The 24,269-nt window shown below is 38.4% G+C and overlaps 1 protein-coding gene across 1 annotated transcript in view; it reads left to right on the top strand.

The window, feature by feature from the left end:
* Window positions 1-3,240, top strand: part of PLCXD3 (phosphatidylinositol specific phospholipase C X domain containing 3) — a 191,793-nt gene extending 188,553 nt beyond the window's left edge. Inside the window, exon 3 of the mRNA XM_060146043.1 lies at window positions 3,087-3,240. Within this exon, the coding sequence (XP_060002026.1) occupies window positions 3,087-3,240 (154 nt within the window). The remainder of the gene's footprint in view (window positions 1-3,086) is intronic.
* Window positions 3,241-24,269: the final 21,029 nt, after the last annotated feature.

Here is a 24,269-nt window from a genome sequence, read left to right as displayed (position 1 = left end):
TTTTCTAAAATGCCAAGGTGATACTATATTCACAACAGAGATATAACCATCTGCCCTAGCAAGTGCAGAAGAGAAAGTAATGGAATTCAAACCCAAGTGGCTGCACACACATTGCCACGGCATCTGTCTTTCTAACGAACTTGAATACACTTGAGTCTGTGCTCTAGGGATCCAGATTTTTCATTTCAGGATAGAATTCTCTTCTGAAGCTGTTGTTGTGAAGACCAAATTTCTCCACCTGCCAGTCTATTTTCTGAAGGCAATGGACCTTTTATTTATTTATTTATTTATTTATTTTTGGTAATGGACCTTTTAAATCAATGTTATGCTCTTTTAGAAGCACTTGTATCCTCCTCTATCTGTATGCTGAAAAATGTGGATCTGAATTTTTAAGGTATTACCCACAGGATGAATGTAGTCCAAGGCAGTTGATTCAGTTTTGCCTGGATGGGTCAAGTTTGACTAGATACACTTTCTGAGGTCTGGAGAAAGACACACATATTACATTCTATGCTTCAACCTCACAAACCAAAAGAAGCATGGATTTCTTTTCTCCTTTATTTTCATGACACTACCTGCTCCTAATTTTCATCTTACTTCTATGCCTACTTCTCTCTTTTTTTAATTGAATCAACTTTTCTGCCCATGTTGTTGATTTTCAAATTCTCTCTTCTCGTCCTTCTTTATACTATCTTCCCAGGTCATTTTATCCACGCTCATAGCTCTAACTATTCTTTCTATGTGATGACTCTTGACCAGCTCTATGTCCTGAATATCAGAACTGTACTTAACTGTGAATTAAGATCTCAACTCATATGTCCCAAAGTCACCTCAAAGTCAACATGTCTCAAATTGAACTTAGCACATCCACTGGAAAGCCTTCAGTGCTGTCTTTCCAAGATTAGCGAATGATGCTCACCTGCCAGAATACCGCTAGAAATCTAGGCATCATCATGGCTTCTTTCTCCCTCTCCATCTACATCCAATCCCACACCAGTCAAATGTTGTCATTTTATCTCCTCAGTTCCTTTCAAATATATCTATTGTGGCCACTGAGATGTAAGCTACCATTATCTCTGGTCTGGCTTCCTTCCACAGCTCCCTAATTGTTAGCCCTGATCCCAGTCTTGCTTTCTTCCATTCATTTGTTCACAATGAAGGCAGACCACTCTCTCTGAATCAAAAGTCTAAGCATATTATTTCCCTGGTTAACAGCTTTCAGTTGGTCTACATTTCTGAAAGCCCTCTATCATCCGGTTCCTTCTTATTTCTCCAACATTTTTAAGACTTCCTTAAATTTTGTAACTTCTCTGAGATTCTTAATTTCATCATTGTCTCTACCCACTCACTTCTCTCTCTCCCTCCATCTCATCCAGGAAATTAATGTCCACATGTATTTCCTCACTCTTTCATTGTTATTGCACTACCATCTCTCAGACCTCAGTTCATTTATCCCTTTTTCATGTCAACCTCCCTTCCTGCTCCCTTAGGTCATAGTGGTTTCTCTTCAATATGCTGTCATAGGATATTGCATCTTTCCTAACATCTCCTGGATCTGTCTGCACGCCCTACTCCTAAGCACGCCCTATTCCTGTCAATGAATGAAGGAATGCTATTTCTTCTGTCTGAAAATGCACTGCATCACCCTGTTCCCACCTTTACCCAGCTAAATCTTCCTAATCCCTCAACATTCAGGGAGCACTCTTCTGAAAAGTTTTTCCCAACTTTGCAAGCTAGGCTAGGTGACTCTCCACTATGCTGTCATGGTAATGAATCATCTTTTATAATTAAGTCAGATCATAACACTCTTCTGCTCAAGATCCTCCAAAGACTCCCCATTTCGCTCAGAGTAAACCTCAAAACCCTTATAATAGCCTACAGTGCTCTACAGCATCTGCCTCCCTTTCCTTATTATTTCTCTAACTTCATCTTTTAATACTTTCTTCTTTCTTTTGCCACATTTAGGCATGCTACCATTTCAGGGCCATGGCAGGAACTGAAACGCTTTCCCTAGCTTTCTACATGACAACTCCCTTGTCTCCTTCAAACCCTCGCACAAATGTCCTCTTGTCAATGGACCTGCGTAAGCACCTATTTTAAGTTGCGATCTGCTCCACACCTCTCTGTCTATGCACTCCAAATCCTCCTTTTTTGCTGCGTTTTAATAGCACTTATTCCTTCCTATCAAATGATGTAATTAATTTATGATTATTAGTCATCGTTTGTCTTTCCTTATTAGACTGTAAGCTCCACACAGGTGGATATTTGTATCTGCTTTGTTCACTCAAGTTTTCCAAGTGCCTTCAAGGGTGTCTGGAACAGAAGAGGTGATCAGTAAATGTGGTTAAAGGATGAGCATTGATTGTGCTATACAGTATTAAAATTTTCTTCCTTGTGCATCTGCCCACCACCAAACCATGCACTTGTCAAATGCAGGGAGTTTTGCCCTTAAATCTATTTACAATATCCAGCATATTTGCTGAAAATAGTGGGTTCATAATAAATGTTTGCTAAGTGCATATATGCATCTCTGACCTCACTACCCCATAGCTTTGCAGGATTTGCAATCACACTATACCAAACTAGAATATGAGTGCAAGAATGTTGTTTCCTTAGTGGAGAAGCTTCTCTATAAATTCTCATGGCATCTGAGATCTCCAAAGATGGAGTCCAATGTGGACCAAGGTAGTGAATATAGCCAAGCCATCCTTCCATATCCTAGGGTTCCGTATGCATAAAATTGGTCCCGGGTTGGTTGAATTCACGGATGCAGAAACCGCAGATGAGAAAGGATGACTTTACTACTTCATTTTATATAAGACACTTGAACATCCACAGACTTTGGTATCTGTGGGGATTCCTGGAACCAATCCCTCGTGGATTCCAGCGATGGCTGTATTTCTCCTGCAGAGTCACTTCAGAGGTTAAGAATTTGCCATTGTCCATTTAGCTTTTTTCTCCATTCTGTGTCTGTAATAGGGGCATTTATTTTAATAAGTTAAAAAACTAAAGGAAGTCCTGGGAATCATGAGCTCAAAAAATAATATCTTTCCTTCTGTGACTTCTCTTTTTTCTTCTTTTCTCAGAGCTCTTCCTGCCATGATGCAGTGGGTCCGCACGCAGAAGCCAGGAGAGAGTGGCATCAATATTGTCACTGCCGATTTCGTAGAACTTGGTGATTTCATCAGCACTGTCATAAAGCTCAACTATGTCTTTGATGAAGGGGAAGCCAACACTTGATAGTACCATTTGGAGTGCCAGTGAATAAGATAGAGAAAACTCACTGTATTAGGCATATTATCTATAAACACTCTGATCTTCCTATTCCACTGAGTCTCTGAGGGAATAAGGGCTGAAAGTGGGTGGGAAAAGGGGGAAACCATTTCTTCAGTGATTATTATCATACTCTACATTACTATAAATATTTCATTTCCCATTTGATGAGCAAAACCTACTTCTAGTGTTAGGAATAAAAAAAGACTAGTACATTTCGTTTCTCAGAATTAGTTTTTGTAACTTATGAGTGTTTACTTGATTGTGTTTCTGATTTCAACCTAGGGCTCCTACACTGTGTATCCTCTAAATGAACCTTTCTGCTCCCTCTCTAGCTCGCTCTTTTTAATCAGCTGTTGTATGGGACTTAAAAATAATTAAATGCCCAACATAACGTGTATTACCAATACATTGTTGTGCTGAAATGTACTTGTTTTGTGGGACCTGGTATAATATTCTGTAGTCTGCAATCTCACTAACTTTGGGTCATAAACAATATGCATCAAATCTGTTTCCCTGCATAAGTAATATTGGTGGCCATAATCAGTAATTTTTGTGTTATATAAAAACAATAGTGTTTCACAGTATTTCTATTTAAGGCAGCTATAAATATAGAGTAAAAACTCTTGTGGAAGAACTATTAGTGCCAACTCCATAGTGAAAAATGGGGGTGGGGGAAGAGATGGATATCATTTTAATTCAGAAATCTCTTAACTAATATTGTCCTACAAATGCTCAGTAAATGAAAAATTATGACAAGAGTTGTTAAAATCAGAAAACTCTGAAAAGAACTCTTACAAAAGTTCTTCTAATAATTATCTTGACTGAAAAAATAAAAAGAAGAAAAGAAAGAAATGAAAGATTGAGCAAGCTTTCCTAACAAATTGAGATTTCCAAATATGTCATTCTAAATCCCAGATTTTGAGGAATATATTCTGAGAAGGTTCAATGTGAGTTTTTTTACTTGAAGTTGAGGAAAATGGAAGGGTGGCAGAGTGAATTAGAGCAATGTTTTTGAAACTATGACCGTGAACTCTCAAGGATCGGTGAAACATTTTTAGGAGATTCTTAAATACATGTGATTTGGGCAGACTTATTGAAAATCACTTCTGTGTCCCACCCCAGGGTCAAGTTTGAGGCAGAGGCCAAAGTTTCACAGAAAGTTTCTGCCATCCACCATTTGATAGTCCAGGTGTATGAGGAAGAAAAATGGTAATGCAACTTTGAGCACTGCTTCTGCCTTGGTGTCTTTGTGATGCTTGACAGCTCTAAACAATCTTAAAAGAGCATGATAGCCCTTACCAATATGCCTCACAGGAATATTGTGAGGCATTTATAAAAATCTATAAAATTTGCTGAATTTGTACAATTCTGAATTATTTTATCTTCATGTTTAGAAATAATCTCACCTCAATAGTTTCCTGGGAAAACACAGTCCATGTAAAATGGGGCCATAGAGAAATAAAAGCATGCTCTCAGCTTTCAGTTAATTTAGATGTATGACATGTGGTTTAATCTCTGAGTCCTAGGTAAGGGATTTAATTCCAAGGTTACATACATCAAAATTATAAATAATCAAGAGTTGATTAAAAGATTATAAATACTCACTATGAGAAAATAGTGCTTATTAGCAGCTGTGGGGAAGGAAGAGAAATTGTTTATACTGAAGAGAACATTTATGAAAAGTGTGCAGGTGTGTGTGGTTGACCAAGTAGCATGCATATACACACAACAGATATGATCTCCATTCCAATTGTGTGTATATGTCTCAACAGACAAAATATATCAATATATACCCACTCTTGTGCAGGCAGACAGACACAAATACACACAAACACACACAGTCATGTACAGACACAGTGAAATTCTTCTTTTCAAGTGAAAACTTAGGTAATATTAAGTAATTTAATTTTAGGACCAAAACCCTTAACAATGTATGAAAAAGAGTTGATGAGATTTTTGAAAGTAGAGTAGCTGATCATGTTCAAATATTTTTGTAAAAATCGATATTAATTATCTACAAATATAATTTTCTTTCTGCTTTCCCTCCCCCTTGCAGTTTTATTGTCTTTCTATCTCTCTCACCTGCTCTTTATATGCAATTGAATATGAATCCTTTCTAAAGGACTATAGCTTATTGAAATTTATGTCCTGTGAAGTTGTTTTTTGGGGAGGTTTTCTCTGACTATTCATTATTCATCCCTCAGGAGGATCTTTAGCGAAGCACACTTGCAATGACACAAGGATTTAACTTATAAATATATGAGAAAACAGATCTTTCAACATATTCAATACAAATGAAAAATGAATAAAATATAGAGGTACATATGTTGTGTTTTCTTGAACTTAGATGCTTTCTTATGTTTGCTTAGAATTAGCTTTGTCATACCTGTCATTTGGGTGCTGGAAAAAAACAAACATGCTGAAGCATTAGATTAATTTTCCAGTTTCTGAGTTAGAGAAAGCTTTTAATTGCTATTAATGATATGCACATAGAATCCTTGTTTGACAAAAGATACTTCCAAGCCAATGTTTGGTGTCCACGTGGATGTACAGTATCTAAGTAACAGGCACTGGGAGTAAATGGACTTGCCTTAATTTCTAAAGGAGGGAACAGGTAGAAGTGAACCATGCATCCTCCACTAGAGGAAGAGTTCACTAGGAGGGATTCCTTTGCAAGGGGAATGGAGAGAAAATGCCTTTGGCTGTCTTCTGCCCATTAGCCCTGCTCTGGGACACACTTAGGGAGCAGGCTGTGGGCCTTAAATAAAGAGGTAGGGGGTGAGGACTAGTGGTATGCAATCAGAGCTTACCATCAGCCTAAGCTCCTTTGTCTTAGCTGGGCATTGAGTTTCCAGAGAGTTAGAGCACAAGGGCTACAAATAGACCCCCAAATGGTAGGAGATACATCTTGGTGCATTTTTTGTTTTGCTTATTTCTTAAGACTTTTCCATCACAAGTCCTGCAAGGCAAAGAAAACAGAAACAAAATCCAACTTTTACCCAATCTACAGCAGGAAATCAAAGGAGTGAGTGGCTGAGATGAGGGAAAATATACAAAGGGTATCATTTTGGGGTTTGCTTTCCTGTCTGTAATTTCGAAGGACGAATATTTAGATACTCCTGCCATTATTCTTATGTCTCCCTTATTACTACACAATCATATGAATGCAGAGAATGAGGAGGCATCTTTTAAAAGCCTTAGGATATTCTATATGATGACCTCAATATTCACTTTCAGCCATACTGGGAAAACTCACGTTTCATGGAGTGCCACCTAACAATGAATGTATTAGAGCATAAAGTATTTGGTATGTATGCACCTGTGTGTGTACACACGTCCTCACACACACACACACACATACACACACACACACAGACACACACAACATGCACATCTCACACACTATTCAAGCTGAAACTGCACTCTAATCACTCAACCTGATTCTATTGTCATTTTAACTCTTAAAATTAGTATCTCCTACGTAAGTAGGAACAAACATAATTCAAATATTTAAGAGGAGAAAAATCACTAGAAAACCAATGAAAAATGAGATCTTCATAAATAAGAAATGCCTAGCAGTAATAGTCTAACTACACTGTCAATTACACTTCAAGCTAGAGAATCAAGGACGGACTTAAATATAAATCACAGACAGACATGCATCTTCGCTTAATGTTGTTTTAAGTTCTTTGAGTTCTAACATGTTTTAGCCAAGGTTACCCATTCAGGATCTCCCCTGTTAGGATTCCAGACTGGAAGTTTGGAAGTCTCAGGAAATGTATGTTTTCATGACTTTTTCAGTTCTACAATTTTAATGATCCAATGACACAATCTTCTGACCTTTGGTTGCTTGTCCAAATGAGAGCTCCACAGGTAGAGTGCTCGCTTTTTGAATTGCTAATAGAAAATAATGCGTAGTGTCCCTCAGGATATGCTAAACAAGGTTTTTAAAAGTATTTTATTTTATAGCACGTTAGTTTTTTCAACTAGATTTCAGTGACACAATGGTGTAAATGCTGTATTTGCCATAACTTATTGGTGGCTCCTGTGTTACATACAGTTTTAAATAATGCTCTAAATTATTTTTCCCAATGACAGTGATAAAATGTTCTGTAGAATTTGTAAAACGTGTTGATTAAGTCAGTTGAAAATTGTGCAATTTTTATTTCATTTGTGATACTCTTTTGTAGGTATTAGTCCTAAATGTGTATTTGTATGAGTCAGAAGTATGTGCTTGTATGTGGTATGTGTGTATTAAGTATACTGTATCTTATACAAAATCAAACTTATCCTAAAGAAAAAGGCACATTATGACCAGCCTTAATTCATTGACATTTTTGTTATTGTTTCAATTTGGGATTAAAATTTTAAAAGAAATTATATTTTTGTTAAAAATGGCCTTTTTTTTAAATCACATGAGAAATGTGCTTTAGCACTCATTTGAGTTCCCACAAGCAAATAGTCCAGCCTGTGGAACACCCAATGCTCTTTAAGTTTCAAACATCAATTAATTTATTAACATCAATAACATGCAAAGAAACTAAATTCAGATTCATTTCCATCAACAACAGAACCAGTGCATTCCTAAAGCTGTTCTTCCAAATATGGAACCCATTTTGCTTAAAGGATAAGTTTTCCATAAAAAACTGTTTCTCCAAACCATTACTTTTTAAAAAATTGGATCTTCTCAAGTGAGATGAACTGCCTTGGCCCTGTGAGAGTCAGTAAGGACCCATCAACATTAGGTGGTACCCTTTGAAAAAAAACAGGGTGCAACACTCTTAAATTTTTGCTATCTGCCTATATGCAGTTTAGCAATAAAAAACTAAGTACTAATTTGAGGATCTGCACAGGTGGCCATGTTCAAAGCAAAACTCTGTAATCTTTGGGCCTGGGATCTTGGTATGGAATATTAATCAATCTTCTTTCCTCTCTTTCTCCATCTTCAATTATTTTTGTCCCATATTTAAGGTTGCTAGGTAGAATACAGGACACCCAGTGAAATTCGAATTTCAGATACATATGAATATTTTTAGTATAAGTATTTTCCCAATATTTCATGAGATGTACTTATATAAAAAAATGACTCATTGTTAATCTGAAATTCACATTTAACTGGTTGTGTTTGTATTTTTTTCTAATCTGGCATCCCTATCCATCCTGACTTTCTACTTTTTTCATCAGGGCTACCTACCTATAGGGGGTAAAATCCTACCTCTTTCTACACTCCTGTGTTAAAATACTTTACGAAAATCCATAGTCCTAATACCCTTCATGAAGGAAAATATTGGCCCATGCCAAGTCCTACAAATGCATTATGAAGGACCCACTCAAATCTAGGAGGAATAATCAGATAAGAACTTTTATAAGATTAATGCCACATTCACTGGCCTGTTGTGAGATCCAAGTCTCGCTCCACCTGCCCCCCTTAATCCCTTAAGTAACATTTCTCAATAATTGGGACAACCAGTAACACACCCAGACATTTAAAATGACCCTGGAGTATATATAGTAGCACCTTCCAACCCATACCAGGACCTCTTTTAAAATTTATTATTTTTTCTTTCAGAGAGGTAACAAACTAATCCCTTACTTTTCTCATTAACATCTTCCCACAGATTATTTTTATCAGATTAGAACTGGTCTCCTACAGAACTGTAGAAAATTTGACATAGGAACTCTCTTGACTGCCTGAGGAAGGGAGGAGTCTGAGGTCTGAACACAGCTCTGTCGGTATCTACTCGGGCAGCAGGTGGGAGATAGAATGTAGCGCCTGACAATGAAGCCAGCACCTGACAGAGGTGCTCGCCAAAGCAGATTATCACAACCAGCACTTTTTCTGAGGAAACCCAACACGTCCCAGAGTAAGAACAGTGGGATCTAAGGCCAGTTTCTAGAACACTTTTCAGAGAGTAGAACCATGTCGGCATTCCTAAAATAGAGTTTTCAAATACTGTTGTATCCAATGGTGAATCCTTGACAGAGTCCGAATGTGGATGGAGTTTGAGAACATTTGGATAGCTACCTTCTCTCTTGAAATTTGTGTAAGTGATAAGAAAATCCAAATCCCTTAATGTAACATTTCCATCTCATGGCCCCTGCTGTCACACATTTGTGTTGATTTGCTTCATGTCTATAGGATGGGAATTTGCAGAGCTGGTGACATTTCCTTCATTGGACACTAGAAATTCACCAGAGGGAGACAGATCTGTGCCTTCTCTTTTTAGGATCTGGTCATTGATACTTTAATAAATGTGGTGTAAAGAAAATACATGCCTACAGTTCTGTTTAGCAAATGTGAATTTTTTTTTGATAAGATCGTGTTCTTAATGTTTAAAAATGTTTCTTTGTATCCAGTGAAAAGCTTAATAAAGTCCTGATACCAGTTGTCTTAATATTTTTATTTCATATTCATCAGTGCTGCATGATAGCCCCAAAGTGGATCTCTTAAATAGGACACGACTCAGAGCAACAGGAAATATCATTCTTTTTTAAAAATATAAATCACCATATTAGGATTTCCTCTGTGAAAGAATATAGTATTCTCCACCAATAAATGCAATGCCATGAGTGCTTCCATTACATCAAAGTTAGGTATCTCCGAAGTCTGATGCTTTTAGCTTCTGATATTGCCACAAAGGCCAATATCAGTATAGCAATACTATGTTAATATAGTATATTAATATTATAAAACAGCGTCTTGAGTTAAAAGCTTAATGCGAAATCTACTTTTGCTGAACCTCCACTATGTCCAATGCGTGAAACATTATGTCAGAAGTGAAATTGTATTTCACCAAATAAACCCTACTTGTTGGGTTCAAATCAGTCTTAAAACAAAACTTAAGCATTGTAATAGTATTATAAAAACCCAGCAAAAAAATGTGGTCCAAGATTATTTTTGAGGTTGAATTTGGACATAAATCCCCCAAAACGCTCTGCTTGCTTTATACACTTGTAGGTTCATGACATTAGAGGATTTCTATTTATAAAGCTGTAATGATTTCTACATTTATGAAATCATATATATCTTCAAATAATATTCCACATAAGTATATCTTTGACCTTAACATAACACTGCTATAGTTTTATCACAGCCATTATTTATTTATTCAGTAATTCAGCAATTATTTGCCAAATGCCTACTATACAGCAGGTCCCCTGCTAAGCACTACAAAGCATTTCTAAGATGTTCTTTAGGACAGTGGGTAAGTACATCTCAGGTAGTTTACCATTAGAAATAACAGGTGGCGTTATTTTGTCCTCTAAACAAACAAATATAAATTCGTTCCCAATGATCTTTTCAAAGAAATATCCCCAGATAGTAAAACTGTTTGAACACAGTTGTTCCTGAAAACCTGAGAAGAAAGGGACAATTTCTACAGTAAATATAATGGGAAATAGGTTGGTCTTACCATGAAGAGTGGATCCCCCCCTCCCCCACCACGATCCCTGTCACCATGCATAGGATGCTGTGTATGAACTTGGGTGCCATATTCTATCCATAGCTCCAAAACAGCAAAAACAGAGGCTCCGGGCTTCCCTGGTGGCGCAGTGGTTGAGAGTCCGCCTGCCGATGCAGGGGACGCGGGTTCGTGCCCCGGTCTGGGAGGATTCCACATGCCGCGGAGCGGCTGGACCCGTGAGCCATGGCCGCTGAGCCTGCGCGTCCGGAGCCTGTGCTCCGCAACGGGAAAGGCCACAGCAGTGAGAGCCCCGCGTACCACAAAACAAAACAAAACAGAGGCTCCATCCCTTTTCTTTGCTCCCCACTTCCAGAGCTTCAGATGAAACTTCTTTTTCTCGCCAGCAGAGGCTGATCTCCTAAAGTAAAGCAGACCCCATAAAGAAGTGTCTCCCTCCCATGGGGTAAAGACGGTGATACCTCCTAGACCAAAGGAGTCCACATATCAGCTGACTTTGGAGGAAATATTTCTTTCTTAGTGGAAAGTAATATTGTGGTACGATGGAGCATTTCAACATTGGATGTCAACGGGTGGTTTAATATTTGTCCGTCATAATGACCGCCCTGAATTAAGTGGCAAGACATGAACCTAAATGTAACTGGGCATCTTCTACCATATTCATCTTTCAGTCCTGTGGATAGAAATATTCCTGGGAGCAACTGGAGCTTTAGGCAACAGTGAACCACATTAAATTCTAGAAAGTGGGATGTAGTACCCTGAGTGAGAAGCAGAGGAGGGCGGTGGAGAACTCCGGTGCTGGCAGCTCCAAGCTTTCCTTGGCAGAACGTTTATCCTCTACTCACACTTTTTCCCTCAGAGGAACATGTAAGCTTGACCCCTTGGGGTTTTACTGAGAAACAATGAAGGAAAAAAATCTCTTGCATCAACACAACTGCTCAGCTATTATTAAATTGTACTCTTTCATTATGGAAAAAGAAAAATGTGCCTACAGACTGGTTTCTATTTGGGCATGGGGAAAAGGCAGACAATATTAATTTCGAACCAATAATTCTTTTCTCATTGGACTAAAAGGTTATGAATCTTTGATTTAAGCTTTAAAGTTAGAGGCACATCTTTGCTGTTTTTGTATTCCCAGGGCATAGCAGTTATTAAAAGAGTTTGGAAACAATGAAATGAAATTGTGACAGGTTATGACCCAATCGAGTGGTAGACAAGTGCTTGATCAGGGCTGTGCACATGCGGAGCACAGTCGGATGTTGATGAGTGTTCCGAAAAGTACCAGCAGTATCCTCCACTTCTTGCATTCCTTGGAGAAATATTGACAATATTGGGAGAATTTAGGGGAAAATACACTGCGTGGTGTTCTCTCAAACACTAAGGCCTCTTCTCTTGGCTGTAAAGTCAACTGTAAATCTTTGTGAAGATTATGCACCCAGGGGAACTTGCGTTAAGAGGCATCGATTTAAAAGGAGCTGAGAAAGGGTACGAGAGGGGATTCCATTTTGAGCTTCAACAAATCTCTTGTTAAGTTTTCCCATCCCTCATCCTTTTGCAGATACAAGTGGGGTTGCGTGAATACATTAACTAAAATTCCACAGGCTCCTGTTTCCACACAAGAGTTCTGCTCACACACCCTTTGGAAAGACTGTCCCCTTCACCACACTTTCCTGCATCCCCAGAAGATGTTTTCTGTGCCGAGTAAAACTCCATGACCTCTGGCTACTGGCTGCTGCTGCAGTCTCATCTCAATGCCCCCTGTGGTCTCCAGTCATTGCCCTTTCTCCACCAGAACCAGCAACCTGCCCAATTGGCACTGCTTACCCCCAGCTGAGCATCACTCCAGAAGTAAAGTCCTCAGGTGCCAAAGGGATGAGTGGTCTAGTGCGAAGTGAATAGAAGTGAGGAAATACTTCTCTCTTTATGTTATATCCTTGTGTCCCAAAATAATTAATTAACCAAGATCAGAGGCAAAGAGCTTATTCAACTCCCCCCCCCCGCCACCTCTCTTTCTCTCCCCGTTATGGGCTTGGGACAGATATCAATTCCGGTGACAGCCACCATGTCATTCTGAAAAATCACTGCTCCCCTCTGAGGACCAAGGCTTTTTTGCTGGTCAAACTTATCTTCCTGGTTTTTCCTTCTCTCAAGAAATTATCTTAGGGATTTCCTTAGTTCTTATACAATAGGCCTCTGATAGACCCACCCTCCCAATTCTGTTATTTAGTTTCATTCTACATTCCACAGATGCATGTGGCCTAAAAGGACCAGCAGCTCCTGCCCGTAGCCATCTCCACAAGATGGGCAAATGAGCAAACTGGGTAAGGGACTTGGTGTACGGGTACCTAGCTTCTCCTTACTGGGATTCCTCCTTCCCCTGTCCACCACAAAGAAAACTTATTCCCTCACAAACAATCTGATGAACTTATTCACAATGAAGTATTGATATTACCAGGGCTTAAAATAGTGGTTTTCAAACATTTTTTACTTTAAAGACACATTTACAGAAAGGTTAAACTCACAAAACAGCATATTACATATGGGAAAGGCCAATGGCTCTGTGTCCCCCTTCTATGAGTTCTCCTGGGTATTCCTACAGAAATTCCTAGGACTCCCCTGAGCTGCACTTCTCAAACTTTATTATGCCTACAATTACCAGAATCTTAATAAAATGCAGATTCTGATTCAGGAAAATGAGGATGGAGCCCCAGATTCTGACTTTCAAACAAGCTCCTAAATGATGCTGATCCTGTTATGGCAGGCATCCCACTTTGAGTAGCCAGGCTATGGAGCCCAACATTAGAACAACTGCTAAGTCTTGACTTTTCCATGAGATTTACTTGGTGGGGGGGTGGGGAGGGTAAATGACCAAATCTTTAACTATAAAACAAACAGTTTGAGTGGAGGAATTATTATAGGAAAGAAGAAAACCAAGCCTCGTCAACCGAAAGCCACCAGTAACTACTTGTGGTCTTATGAAGTCAGGTTTATTTACCCATCGCAGTAAGAGAGACCAGGAAGATGAAACATGGATTATCTCAATAACTAAGGAAAACAGAGTTGTTACAGAGTTCTGTGCAGGGGTGGGCTTTAGATGAAATTTAAGTCTATTATGATAGGCTCAAAGCAAAGTAAGGCTGTGTAAAGGGTCTGGGCTGCAAAACAGGCCTAATGTCTTGGCCCTTCAAAGTTAATATAGCTGAGGAAGGCTGTGTGCAGAAACCCTGGATGTGAACTTCTGCCCCCAGGTTGTGAATTGAAGCTGATTTCCTGTATCAAAGTGACTTAGATCCTGCATGCGTGAATGAGATGTTTCATTCTTACTGATAGAATTTCCAATAGCCTTCATTACTCAAGAAGGGGGTTATTATGACACTTTAGAGCTGCAGTGTGTCCTTGAGAGAAGTATTTTCTGTTAACTTTGAAGAGCCGACTTTATCTATGCCTGTTATTCCAGCCTAATGAATGGCCGATTTTACTTTCTTAGTCCAAGCTATTTTTTTAATTTCTCAGTTCGTAAGTGACAGAAATACAACCCAAATTAATTTAAGCCAAAAGAAAAAAAAAAAGCGGGAACTTTTCAGGCTAATTGAAACTGAAAAAGAAGTAGCTTTGGGGATAACTGTATCTGTGCTCTCATAAAATATCATTAGGGCTTGATTTTTCTCCATCTCTCAGTTTTACTTGCCTCTGCATTGACTATATTTAAGTTGGGTTTTTTCACACTAAGGCAAGATGATCAAAGAGAATTTCTTTTTCTCAATAATTTGAACTGAAAGAAAATTTTGAGTCTCATTGGTCTGAGTTGGGCTTCACATCAAGTTCCCAATTGTGAGAATGGATGGAGAATGGGGAAATGGCGGCTTACAAGGAAAATTGAAGTTCTGGACTAGAAGATGTGAGAAGTTGCTCTAGCCAAGTACAAACACAGATATTCTTTACAGACTTTCCCAATACCCTGAAATCATGTCCTGTAGGGGGCACTGCTTTCCTTTATTCAAAATGTTGGCCTTTATTGCTTTCAGTCTGAATTCCAGAGATGAGAGAGTAACAATTAATACTAAGTATATTTTTAACTTTTATGTTTTGGGATCTTTTTAAAAATCTTTTTTATCGTAAATAATTTCAAACTTACAGAAAAGTTGCCAAAATAATGGAGAAAACTTCCATGTACACTTTCCTCAGAGTCATTTGTCGATTAATATTTTTTCAATGTTCTAAAACTAGTGTGTTTTAAAGTATTATTCACATTCCAGAAGCAATTAAGATGTCATAACTGAAAACTTTAAAAATCTATATCCTTGGGAGGACCTTCAAGATGGCGGAGAAGTAAGACATGGAGATCACCTTCCTCCCCATAAATACATCAAAAATACACCTACATGTGCAACAACTCCTACAGAACACCTACTGAACGCTGGCAGAAGACCTCAGACCTCCCATAAGGCAAGAAACTCTCCACTTACCTGGGTAGGGCAAAAGAAAAAAGAATAAACAGAGGCAAAAGAATAGGGAGGGGACCTGCACCAGTGGGAGGGAGCTGTGAAGGAGGAAAAGTTTCCACACAATAGGAAGCCCTTTTGCGGGCAGAGACTTCGGGTGGCGGAGTGGGGAAGCTTCGGAGCCATGGAGGAGAGCGCAGCCACAGGGGTGCGGAGGGCAAAGCAGAGAGATTCCCGCACAGAGGATTGGTGCCGACCGGCACTCACCAGCCCGAGAGGCTCGTCTGCTCACCCGCCGGGACAGGCGGGGGCTGGGATCTAATGCTCGGGCTTCGGAGGTCGGATCCCAGGGAGAGGACTGGGCTTGGCTGCGTAAACACAGCCTGAAGGGGGCTAGTGCACCACAGCTAGCCAGGAGGGAGTCCAGGAAAAAGTCTGGACCTGTGTAAGAGGCAAGAGACCATTGTTTTGGGGGTACACAAGGAGAGGGGATTCAGAACACGGCCTAAATGAGCTTCAGATATGGGCACAAGCCGTGGCTATCAGCACGGACACCAGAGATGGGCATGAAACGCTAAGGCTGCTGTTGCAGCCTCCAATAAGCCTGTGTGCAAGCACAGGTCACTATCCACACCTCCCCTCCTGGAGCCTATGCAGCGCGCCACTGCCAGCGTCCCATGATCAAGGGACAACTTCCCCGGGAGAACACACAGCACACCTCAGGCTGTTGCAACGTCATGCCAGCCTCTGCCTCCGCAGGCTCACCCCGCAATCCATACCCCTCCCGCCCCCCAGCCTAAGCGAACCAGAGCCCCCTAATCAGTGACTTCTTTAACCCTGTCCTGTCGGGGGGAAGAAAAGACGTCAGAGGGTGACCTACATGAAGAGGTGGGGCCAAATCTAAAGCGAACCCTGGGACCAGTGCGAACAAAGAAGAAAAAGGGAAATCTCTCCCAGAGCCTCAAGAGCAGCGGATTAAGTCTCCACAGTCAACTTGATGTACCCTGCATCTGTGGAATACCTGCATAGACAACAAATCATCCCAAACTGAGGTGGTGGACTTTGGGAACAACAGTAGACTTGGGGTTTGCTGTATGTGACTGACTAGTTTCTGATTTTTATGTGTATCTTAGAATAGTTTTTAGCACTTATTATTCATGGATTTGTTTATTGGTTTGGTTGCTCACTTCTTTTATTTTTATTACTTTATTTTTTGTTTTAATAATATTTTCTTAATTTTTTTTATTTTAATAACTTTATTTTATTTTTTATTTCTTTTTATTCTCCCAGTTCTTCTGAGCCGTGTGGCTGACAGGGTGTTGGGGCTCCAGCCAGCTGTCAGGCCTGAGCCTTTGAGGTTAGAGAGCCGAGTTCAGGACACTGGACCACCAGAACCTCCTGGCCCCATGTAATATCAATGGGCAAGAGCTCTCCCAGAGATCTCCAGCTAATGCTAAGACCCAGCTCCATGCAAGAACCAGCAAGCTCCAGTGCTGGACACCCCACTGAAAAGATCCAGCCTCATCCACTAAAACACAGGCACCAGTCCCCTCCACTAGGACACCTACACAAGCCACTGAACCAACCTTAGCCACTGGGGCAGACACCAAAAACAACAGGAACTACAAAACTGGAGCCTGCTAAAAGGAGACCCCAAACACAGTAAGTTAAGCAAAATGACAACACAGAGAAAACGCAGCAGGTGAAGGAGCAAGGTAAAAATCCACCACACCAAACAGATGAAGAAAAAAATAGGCAGTCTACCTAAAAAAGAATTCAGAGTAATGATAGTAGAGATATTCCAAAATCTTGGAAATAGAATGGAGAAAATACAAGAAGTGTTTAACAAGGTCCCAGAAGAACTAAAGAGCAAACAAAAAATGATGAACAACACAATAAATTAAATTAAAAATTCTCTAGAAGGAATCAATAGCAGAAAAACTGTGGCAGAAGAACGGATGAGTGACCTGGAAGACAAAATAGTGGAAATAACTACTACAGAGCAATATAAAGAAAAAAGAATGAAAAGAATTGAGGACAGTCTTAGAGACTTCTGGGACAACATTAAGTACACCCACATTTGAATTATAGGGGTCCCAGAAGAAGAAGAGAAAAAGAAATGGACTGAGAAAATATTTGAAGAGATTATAGATGAAACCTTCCCTAAAATGGGAAAGGAACTAGTTAATGAAGCCCAGGAAGTAGAGTCCCATACAGGATAAATCCAAGGAGAAACCCACCAAGACACATATTAATCAAACTATCAAAAATTAAATACAAAGAAAAAATATTAAAGCAGCAAGGGAAAAGCAACATACAAGGGAATCCCCATAACGTTAACAGCTGACCTTTCAGCAGAAACTCTGCAAGCCAGAAGGGAGTGGCAGAATATATTTAAAGTGATGAAAGGGAAAAAACTACAACAAAGATTACTCTACCCAGCAAGGATCTCATTCAGATATGATGGAGAAATTAAAACCTTTACAGACAAGCAAAAGCTAAGGGAATTCAGCACCACCAAACCAGCTTTACAACAAATGCTAAAGGAACTTCTGAGGCAGGAAACACAAGAGAAGTAACAAACCCAAAACAATTAAGAAAATGGTAATAGGAACACACATATTGATGATTACCTAAGATGTAAATGGATTAAATGTTCCAACCAAATACATAGATTGGTTGAATGGATACAAAACAAGACCTGTATATATGCTCTCTACAAGAGACCCACTTCAGATCTAGGGAAACATACAGACTGAAAGTGAAGGGATAGAAAAAGATATTCCATGCAAATGGAAATCAAAAGACAGTTGGAGTAGGAATTCTCATATCAGACAAAATAGACTTTAAAATAAAGACTATAACAAGAGACAAAAAAGGACACTACATAATGATCAAGGGATCAATCCAAGGAGAAGATATAACAATTGTAAATATTTATGCATGCAACATAGGAGCACCACAATACATAAAGCAAATGCTAACGGCCATAAAAGCGGAAATCAACAGTAACACAACTATACTAGGGGCCTAACACCCCACTTTTACCAATGGACAAATCATCCAGACAGAAAATTATTAAGGAAACACAACCTTTAAATGACACATTAAACAAGATGGACTTAATTGATATTTATAGGACATTCCATTCAAAAAAAACAGAATACAATTTCTTCTCAAGCATCTTTTCTGACCACAACGCTATGAGACTAGGTATCAATTACACGAAAAAAAAACTGTAAAAAATACAAACACATGGAGGCTAAACAATACACTACTAAATAACCAACAGATCACTGAAGAAATCAAAGAGGAAATCAAAAAATACCTAGAAACAAATGACAATGAAAACACGATAACCCAAAACCTATGGGATGCAGAAAAAGCAGTTCTAAGACGGAATTTTATAGCAATACAATCCTACCTCAAGAAACAAGAAAAATCTCAAATAAACAACCTAACCTTACACCTAAAGCAACTACAGAAAGAAGAACAAAAAAAAAACCCCAAAGTTAGCCGAACGAAAGAAATCATAAAAATCAGATCAGAAATAAATGAAAAAGAAATGAAGGAAACAATAGCAAAGATCAATAAAACCAAAAGCAGGCTCTTCAAGAAGATAAACAAAAGTGATAAACCAATAGACAGGCCAATCAAGAAAAAAGGGAGAAGACTCAAATCAACAGAATTAGACATGAAAAAGGAGAAGTAACAACTGATACTGCAGAAATACAAATGATCATGAGATTACAAGAAACTCTATGCAAAAAAATGGACAACATGGAAGAAATGGACAAATTCTTTGAAAAGTACAACCTTCCGAGACTGAACCAGGAAGAAATAGAAATTTTAAACAGACCAATCACAAGCACTGAAATTGAAACTGTGATTAAAAATCTTCCAACCAACAAAAGCCCAGGACCAGATGGCTTCACAGGTTAATTCTATCAAATATTTAGAGAAGAGCTAACACCTATCCTTCGCAAACTCTTCCAAAATAAAACAGAGAGAGGAAAACTCTCAAACTCATTCTACAAAGCCACCCTGACACCAAAACCAGACAAAGATGTCACACACACACAAAAAAACTACAGACCAATATCACTGATGGACATAGATGCAAAAATCCTCAACAAAATACTAGCAAACAGAATCCAACAGAACACTGAAAGGATCATACACCATGATCAAGTGGGGTTTATCGCAGGAATGCAAGGATTCTTCAATATATGCAAATCAATTACTGTGATAGACTATATTAACAAATTGAAGGATAAAAACCATATGATCATCTCAATAGTTGCAGAAAAAGCTTTTGACAAAGTTCAATACCCATTAATGATAAGAACTGGCATAGAGGGAACCTTTCTCAACATAATAAAGGCCATATATTACAAACTCACAGCACACATCATTCTCAATGGTGAAAAATCCTCTAAGATCAGGAACAAGACAAGGATGGACACTCTTACCCTTTCATTCAACATAGTTTTGGAAGTTCTAGCCACAGCAAACAGAGAAGAAAAAGAAATAAAAGGAATACAAATTGGAAAAGAAGAACTAAAACTGTCACTGTTTGCAGATGACATGATACTATACATAGAGAATCCTAAAGGTGCCAACAAAAAACTACTAGAGCTAGTCAATGAAATTGTTTAAGTTGCAGAATACAAAATTAATGCACAGAAATCTCTTGCATTCCTATACACTAGTGTTGAAAAATCTGAAAGAGAAATTAAGGAAGTACTCCCATTTACCATTGCAACAAAAAGAATAAAATACCTAGGAATAAACCTACCTAGGGAGACAAAAGACCTGTATACAGAAAACTATAAGACATTGATGAAAGAAATTAAAGATGATACAAACAGATGGAGAGGTATACCAGGTTATTGGATTGGAAGAATCAATATAGTGAACATGAATATACTACCCAAAGCAATCTACAGATACAATGCAATCCTTATCAAATTAGCAATGGCAATTTTTACAAAACTAGAACAAAAAATTTCACAATTTGTATGGAAACACAAAAGACCCTGAATAGCCAAAGCAGTCTTGAGGGAAAAAATGGAGCTGGAAGAATCAGACTTCCTGACTTCAGACTATACTACAAAGCTACAGTAATCAAGACAATATGGTACTGGCACAAAAACAGAACTATCAATCAATGGAACAGATTGAAAGCCCAGAGATAAACCCACACATCTATGGTCAACTAATCTATGACAAAGGAGACAAGGATATACAATGGAGAAAAGAAGTCTCTTCAATAAGTGGTGCTGGGAAAACTGGACCGCTACATGTAAAAGAATGAATTTAGAACACTCCCTAACACCATACACAAAAATAAACTCAAAATGGATTACAGACCTAAATGTAAGGCCAGACACCATCAAACTCTTAGAGGAAAACATAGGCAGAACACTCTATGACATAAATCACAGCAAGATCCTTTTTGACCCACCTCCTAGAGAAATGGAAATAAAAACAAAAATAAACAAATGGGACCTAATGAAACTTAAAAGCTTTTGCATAACAAAGGAAACCATAAACAAGATGAAAAGACAGCGCTCAGAAAGGGAGAAAACATTTGCAAGTGGAGCAACTGACAAGGGATTAATCTCCAAAATATAAAAGCAGCTCATGCAGCTCAACATCAAAAAAACAAACAAGCCAATCGAAAAATGGGCAGAAGATCTAAATAGACATTTCTCCAAAGAAGACATGCAGATGGCCAAAAAGCACATGAAAAGCTGCTCAACATCTCTAATTATTAGAGAAATGCAAATCAAAACTACAATAAGGTATCACCTCACACCAGTTAGAATGGGCATCATCAGAAAATCTACAAACAGCAAATGCTGGAGAGGTTTTGGAGAAAAGTGAACCATCTTGCACTGTTGGTGGGAATGTAAATTGATACAACCACTATGGAGAACAGTATGGATGTTCCTTAAAAAACTAAAAAGAGAATCATCATATGACCCAGCAATCCCACTACTGGGAATATACCCAGAGAAAACCATAATACAAAAAGACACATGCACCCCAATGTTCATTGCAGCACTATTTACAAGAGCCAGGTCATGGAAGCAACCTAAATGCCCATTGACAGATGAATGGATAAAGATGTGGTGTATATATATACAATGGAATATTACTCAACCATAAAAAGGAATGAAATTGGTTTATTTGTAGAGACATGGATGAATCTAGAGACTGTCATACAGAGTGAAGTAAGTCAGAAAGAGAAAAAATATATAGTATATTGACAAATATATGTGGAACTTAGAAAAATGGTACAGATGAACTGGTTTGCAGGGCAGAAATAGAGACACAGATGTAGAGAACAAACGTATGGACACCAAAGGGGGAAAGAGGTGGGGAGGGGGTGGTGTGATGAAATGGGAGATTGGGATTGACATATATAGACTAGTATGTATAAAATGGATGTCTAATAAGAACCTGCTGTATAAAAAATATAAGTAAAATAAAATTCAAAAAAAAAGAAAAAAAGAATGGTAGAAAATATTTGCAAGGGAAGCAACTGACAAAGGATTCATCTCCAAAATATAGAAGCAGCTCATGTAGCTCAATATCAAAAAAAAACAAACAACACAATCCGAAAGTGGGCAGAAGACCTAAACAGACATTTCTTCAAAGAAGATATACAGATTGCCAACAAACACATGAAAAGATGCTCAACGTTGTTAATCATTAGAGAAATGCAAATCAAAACTACCAAGAGGTATCACTTCTCACCACTCAGAATAGCCATCATCAAAAAATCTACAAACAACAAATGCTGGAGAGCGTGTGGAGAAAAGGGAGCCCTCTTGCACAGTTGGTGGGAATATAAATTGATACAGCCACTATGGAGAACAGTATTGGAGGTTCCTTAAAAAACTAAAAATAGAACTACCATATGACCCACCAATCCCATTACTGGGCATATACCCTGAGAAAACCATAATTCAAAAAGAGTCATGTACCACAATGTTCATTGCAGCACTATTTACAATAGCCAGGACATGGTAGCAACCTAAGTGTCCATCGACAGATGAATGGATAAAAAAGACGTGGCACATATATACAATGGAGTATTACTCAGCCATAAAAAGACATGAAATTTAGTTATTTGTAGTGAGGTGGATGGATATAGAGTCTGTTATACACAGTGAAGTAAGTCAGAAAGAGAAAAACAAATACCGTATGCTAACACATATATATGGAATCTAAAAAAAAAAAATGCTTCTGACGAACCTAGGGGCAGGACAGGAATAAAGATGCAGATGTAGAGAATGGACTTGAGGACTCAGGAAGGGGGAAGGGTAAGCTGGGACGAAGTTAGAGATTGGCATAGACATATATACACTACCAAATGTAAAATGGCTAGCTAGTGGGAAGCAGCTGCATAGCACAGGGAGATCAGCTCAGTGCTTTGTGACCACCTAGAGGGGTGGGATAGGGAGAGTGGGAGGGAGACGCAAGAGGGAGGAGATATGAGATATATGTATACATATAGCTGATTCACTTTTTTATACAGCAGAAACTAAGACAACATTGTAAAGCAATTATACTCCAATAAAGATGTTTAAAAAATCTGTTTAAAAAATCATTGAAAACATTCATATAATAAAGTAGGTCTTCATTCAAAATGCACGATATTCCAAAGCACCACACAGAATATAAAAATAAAGCCAATGGCTCATATAAAAAGAAGAGGAAGGAAAATGTGAAAATGTATAAATTGTACATCTCTAAAATGTATAATATATTGCAGGATGTTAAGTATGCTGTTTTGTCTGGATAAGATGTGGAGTTTTTACTGTGGGGGAAGTGACAGGCAATTCTTCTGAAAGAGACTATTTTCAGAACAAGGGGGCAACATAGTCAAATTAATTCAATATTGGGAGAAATTTGTAGCCTTGGTAGCACCAAATCATTTCTCCCTAATCAATGCTAATCACAGGAGATCCAGAAGTCATCAGCTCATTCCTGGGGTAACAGTTAAAACCATTAGCTAAACCTAATCTACCTGATTCCTGAGATAAAGCATTTCTGAATTAAGGAGTTGGATAAAGTGGTGTGTGTGCCTGTTTGTGTGTGTGTGTTAATATTTAGGTGCTCCCTTGGATTTTCTGCAGAATATCATCTTAAAACTTTTATTAATAATTGAGTTGAAAACTTATTAGATATCCACATGTAATAAGATCCTCCACAAGGCCATATTTCCAAATTTTAGCTGCCATTTTAGCAGGTGCAATTTCTTATGACGCTGTAAGAAGAAAAAGCCCTTCCAAGTTGAAAATACCATGTAAAAATAAGTTTTTAAGCTAACACTGAAAATATCAAAAATAATTAGCAGCCCGTGGGGACAAAAGTGATTTTTGTCTTATTACCAGTGAATTACCAACACCTGCCGTTACAAACGCAATAGCTTAAAACAACAGATGTTTATCCTCTCACAGTTCTTCCAGAGGCTGTAGTCTGAAATGAAGGTGTCGGCAGGGTTGGTTAATTCCTGGAGGCTACGAGGAAAAAGCGTTTCATGCTTCTCTCTTAGATCACGGTAGTTGCAGGAAATTCTCTCGCATTCCTTGGCTAATGGGTGAATAATTCCAATCTCTTCTTCCTAGCTCACATTGCCTTCTCTATATTTATGTCTGTGTTGTCCTCTTCTTGTAAGGACACCAATCATTAGACATAGGTCCCACCTTAATCCAGTATGACTTCATCTTAAATAATTACAACTGCAAAGACCCTATTTCCAAACTAGATCACATTCTGAGATTCTAGCAGACACTATTCAACCACTACCAATCAGTACATATCTTAAAGAAATGCTGGATTAGCCACTGTGTGTTAAAAAATATTAGCATATCATCCATCTTTCTTTTGAAAGATTCCTCTATAATTCAGTGGGCTAGTTGTTCAGTAAATATAATTTATATCAAAACAGTGTAAAATAAAATTCAAATTACTAGTATGTAAAAACCCATTTGGAACACTTTTTTCTCATATACTGACAATATAACAAAGAACTACATGACCTGGACTCCAAAAATCGACCTTTTTACATTGTTATGTAACTAGAAAAATGTTCTAGCACACTCTGCTCAACTAG

Source organism: Lagenorhynchus albirostris, chromosome 3 (genome assembly GCF_949774975.1).
Source record: "Lagenorhynchus albirostris chromosome 3, mLagAlb1.1, whole genome shotgun sequence".
In the NCBI taxonomy this organism is placed as follows: domain Eukaryota; kingdom Metazoa; phylum Chordata; class Mammalia; order Artiodactyla; family Delphinidae; genus Lagenorhynchus; species Lagenorhynchus albirostris.
The sequence above is the reverse complement of the archived record's forward strand: the minus strand, read 5'-3'. Positions and strand labels throughout refer to the sequence as shown.